General features: G+C 47.8%; 1 protein-coding gene across 1 annotated transcript in view; it reads left to right on the top strand.

Moving 5' to 3' along the window:
* Positions 1–138: 138 nt before the first annotated feature.
* LOC102818214 (chromosome unknown open reading frame, human C1orf198) overlaps positions 139–4879 on the top strand; it is a 53170-nt gene continuing 48429 nt past the window's right edge. Inside the window, exon 1 of the mRNA XM_006874158.1 lies at positions 139–483. Within this exon, the coding sequence (XP_006874220.1) occupies positions 139–483 (345 nt within the window). The remainder of the gene's footprint in view (positions 484–4879) is intronic.

The following is a 4879-nucleotide window of genomic DNA, read 5'->3' as shown; positions in this document are numbered from 1 at the left end:
CGGGGTCGGGCGAGGGGACGCCGAGGGGCTGGGCCGTGGGAGGTGCCCGAGCTCCCCGCCTCCCTGTCGCTCGCGGTCTGGGGCGCTGGGCGGGGCGCGCGTGGCTAGCGCGGCCGCGGGGGAGGCAGGGTCCGGGCCATGGCCTCCATGGCGGCGGCGATCGCGGCCTCGCGTTCGGCAGTCATGAACGGGAACCGGCCTCTGGACGACAAGGAGCGGAAGCGCTTTACCTACTTCTCGTCGCTGAGCCCAATGGCCAGGAAGATCATGCAGGACAAGGAGAAGATCCGTGAGAAGTACGGGCCCGAGTGGGAGCGGCTGCCCCCGGCGCAGCAGGACGAGATTATGGACCAGCACTTGGTGGGCCCGCACGTCCAGGCTCGCTACGCCGCGCACCGTGCTGCCGCCCAAGACCCCGTGCCCGACAACTTCCACGGGCCGCGCGGGCCCACCGGGCAGAAGATCGTGCACTTCGGGGACGAGGTGGGCGCGGGCACCAGGGGCTGAAAAGATAAAAGCAGCCCGAGTGGGGGAGGGCGCCCAGGAGCCGAAGATGGTGTGATGTGAGAAAGAAGGGCACTCCCTGGGGCGAGTGTGGAAAACTCGTAGAGACCAGAAGGGTCTTTAAAGACCCTGGGTCGGGACCCGCCCCATCTTGGCAGCATCATAGCAGAGACTTCGCCAAAAGTGGGCGGCGGCCACTGGTCATAGACAGCCCCAAGTTGGAAGACTAAAGCCTTTTAAACTAGACAAGCGAGGATTCTAAACTAGCTCTGCCACGTAGTAGCTGTGTGGGTTGAGAGACTTAACCTCATGCAGCCTCAGTTAGCGCCTGTGTGAAACGGGGATAATAATACACCGTCCACAAGGTTGTTGTGAGTGAGTAGAGGACACGGATGCCAGCGGTCTGTTGTTAAATGCCATCGAGTTGATTTCGACTCTTAGCCACTCCGTATGGAGCTGCTGATGGGTTTGAACTGCCAACTTTGTGGTTTGCAGTCCAGTGCTGATCCTACCACACCACACCAGGAGTCCCGAGGTTAGAAGAGGGGAAAACAAATCCCTAGGCAAGCCCTTGAGTTGTTTACCAGGTGTGCATTGCACACTTCTTAATGTGTTTGATGGTCAGCACTGTAAAAGTAAGCTATAGAAAGTGCAGCTGAGCTACACAAGCTTCCCTACATAGGAGTATGTGTAGGCCTCTAATCTAGAAGTTGTGCTCACACATCAGTAAAGGGGCAGCTACTGTATGGATGAAACACAGGCCCTGTACAAGAAAAAGGGCAGAGGGGTTTGTGCTGTTCAGAAACTTTGGTCTTTTTTCTTGGACTGTGTTTAACTGACATCTCTTTGTTGTTATGTATGTCTTGGAGTCAGTTCTGACTCCTAGCGACCTTGTATAGGGTTTCCAAGGCTGTAAATCTTTACAGGAGCAGAAAGCCTCATCTTTCTCCCGTGGAACTGCTGGTAGTTTCGAACTGCTGACCCTGAGGTTAGCAGCCCGATTCTACCAGAGCTCCTTGCTACCAGAGCTCCTTGACATCTCTTGGGTGCCCTGAAAATTTGCACCATGGCTATTTTGGGCTTTCCAATAAACTTTACTTAACAACAACAACAACAACAATAAACTTTGAAGATGAAAGGCAGAGTCAAAAGGAGTCATGATTCTAAAACTGAAATTTGCATGCTATTAACTAAGGGAGTAGGAGTTGTCTTGGAATTTTTCAGAGGAAGTTGTTGACTGTTGAAAGAATTGAAATTAACAATGAATGGAAGGGAAGTGCAGAATAGTAGTAAATTAAGATTTAAATTACGTTTATTTGTAACTTTCAGGCTTGGGTGTGCTAAGACATTTATTAAGACAGAAAGTTTGTGAAAATAAAGTCACTTGAGTATGAGGGGAATGTGGAAGGTTGGAAATACATTCCAACATTGCCTTTATTTTGATGAAATTAAAATAAAATTCTCCGTTTGGCTTTAAAGTCTTAGAATTTTGCCAGAGAAACAAAAATTGGGTAGACTGGAAAGTTTTCAGGTGTATTCTCAGAGCTGAGGTTTTCATGGTGAAAACCTATAGAGGCGTTTGTAGTATCTGTGCTCAGATTGGACTGATGAAAAGTAATTGGTGCTCTTTTGATGGTTCATGAATAAATAAATATGAGAGGAAATAAACTTACAAATAAACATTTGTAAGTACCAATGTTGAAAAGTGACAAATTATTTTTCCTGACTTGATATCTGGCTACACATGTATACACACTTGCTTATAATGAAAAACCCCATGCTGTATAAGAACCTGATCGTTGTTGTTAAGTGCTAAAATTGGTTCTGACTCCCGGGGACCGTCTGTAGGGTTTCTGAGGAGCAGCTGGTAGGTTTGAACTGCCAATATTGTGGTTCACAGTCCAGTCCAGTGCTGATCCTACAGCATCACAGCTTGGTGGTTAAGCAATGGGCTGCTAACCAGAAGGTCGGTGGTTGGAACTTAACCAACTGTTCTTCAGGAGAAAAATGTGGCTTCTGTAAAGATTTGTTGTTGTTGTTGTTAAGTGTCATCAAGTCAGTCCCAACTCATAGCGACCTTGTAAATACACAAGTTTGAACCAAACCTTCCGGTCTAGCGCATTAACCACAGTGCCACACCAGGGTCTGTAAAGATTTACAGCCTCAGAAACCTTGCGAAGCAGTCCTACTGTGCCATATGGGGTTGCCATGAATCAGAATCTAACCCAACGACAGTGTTTTGGGATTTTTTCCACTCACCAATAAGAAAAGACGTGACCAAATTAATTTTTTTAACTCTCTTCCATACTAAATGTCAGACTGAGCTGCTTGTGAATTTGTGAATCCAATGTGATTTAAAGGCAAGCAGACTGCACGTGACATTTGCGTGTTCTGCAAGAAACAAACCCGCCTTGTTTCTCAGAGTTGAATCTTGGCTTTGCAAAACTGACGGTGATCGTGCCCAAGATGGATCTGTCCAGCCTCCGCACGGATCACAGAGAGACAGCCAGACTCTAAATATTAGGAGAGGTAAATAGGAACAATACCTGGCAGGTAGGATTGCCTACAATGGCAGCCTGCCATGGTTGAATGGCACTAAAGAGTTTAAGATGCTTTTCCTTGGGCTGGCTAAGAGGCTGGCACCACGCTGCAGGCAGTGGTCTCATTGCTGTTCTTAGGGGTCCTTTATGCAGGAGGGCCAGCTCTTAAGCACAAGGGTGACCATGGGGAAGGACAGGGTGGAAAGGTGGCTCCCTCGTAGTGGGGCAGATGGCTCAAATAGGTGGCCCTGGGTTTGACCCTATGTTCATTCCTGCTTGGTCTGTCTCCTGATTTGATTCCAGGGGCCTCCATAGCTTGTCAAGTGTTGGAACACTCACCTCAGGCCACCTGGTGCCTTGTGGTGCTAGGACCCACCAGCCTGTGTGACCCTAGCATCTGTAACTGGACACAGGCACACTGTAGGTTTTGTCTTTACCCCATGTCTGACCTCAGAATATAATCAGTGGCAAGGACCTGGGAACACTGGTTCTAAGGGCTTTTTCTAGAGTCCTGGTGTGGCGCTGTGGGTTAATGCGCCAGACTGCAAAGCTGTTTGAACTGCAAGGTTGGCGGTTCAAGCTCACCACCTGCTCCTTGGAAACCCTATACAGGGTCGCTGTGGGTCAGAACCGACTCAATGGCACTTGACAACAACAACATAGCAGGAGAAGCTGGGCCTTGTCTGTCTTAGATTTGAATTTTAGCTTCACCATTTACTGACCTCATGACCATAGTGAAACAACTACCTCTCCAAGTTGTCGCTTTCTCACCTCCGCAGTGGAAACATCAGCAGGATGATGGTAGAGATACTATGTGCTGAAGCTTTGGGCACAAGTGGTGGCTTCTTCTGGAGGGCTAGTCTCCCCATTTCCACTTGGGAAAATTACTCCCATCATGAAATACGTGGCAGCTGTTGCTAACCCGGGTGCAGAGTTGCCCATTTGAGAAGCAAACCTGTTCCCAGGGGCCCCAGTAGGTGCCCTTGGGGCATGTACTTGAAACCTCAGTCTGCTCTGTCCACAGTATCTAGACTTGATATGGCAGAACTCTTATCAGCAGTCACACGAGCCTTGGACTATGCCTCGGTTCAGCTACCATGAAGGGCACATGCCTATTTCTTTGAATAATCCTCCTACTCCTATTTCCAATGACATTTTTGTACCTCACACAGCCATATTGTAAGTCAAACTATGCAAATCTAGCCTCCCAGTGTTCTGACCCATTGAAGTACTGCAGGAACAGATGAGTGGAAATGTAACTGTCAGATGATAACATAGATCTTGGTAGTTGTGAGGATTTGTTGCTGTTAAGTGTTGTCAAGTCGGTTCCAACTCATAGCCATCCTGTATAGGGTTTCTGAGAAACGGCTGGTGGGTTTGAACCTCTGACCTTGTGGTTAGAAGTTCAGTGCTTATCCTACAGCGTCACACCAGGACTTCAGGGGATAAATTCACGCAGTAAAACTGGCTTTGTCATTGTACCACCTGCATAGAAAAGATGAAGCAATTTGGCATCTTGGACATATGTTTAATCCAGCTGTTTTTGAGACTGGGAGACTTGGTCCTGGGCTTGTAGATTCTTCCTTGGCCTTGATACTCACATGGTCATCTGCACTGAAGGAGTTTGTCTGCTTTTGATCACTTAAACCAAGGGTTGGGAACCCTTATTCTGCTTAAGATTTGTAACTTCATTTGTAGGCCATACAAAATTATCAAATTAAAATTTAGTCTGTTACATTTGATCAAACATTTAATTAACTCACACGGTAGCGTACTGGTTATGAGTCGGGCTGCTAACCTTAAGGTCAGCACTTCGAAACCATCAGCTATTCCAC

Source organism: Chrysochloris asiatica, unplaced genomic scaffold (assembly GCF_000296735.1).
Source record: "Chrysochloris asiatica unplaced genomic scaffold, ChrAsi1.0 scaffold00265, whole genome shotgun sequence".
Lineage (NCBI taxonomy): Eukaryota > Metazoa > Chordata > Mammalia > Afrosoricida > Chrysochloridae > Chrysochloris > Chrysochloris asiatica.
This window is presented reverse-complemented; position numbering and strand designations above follow the sequence as displayed.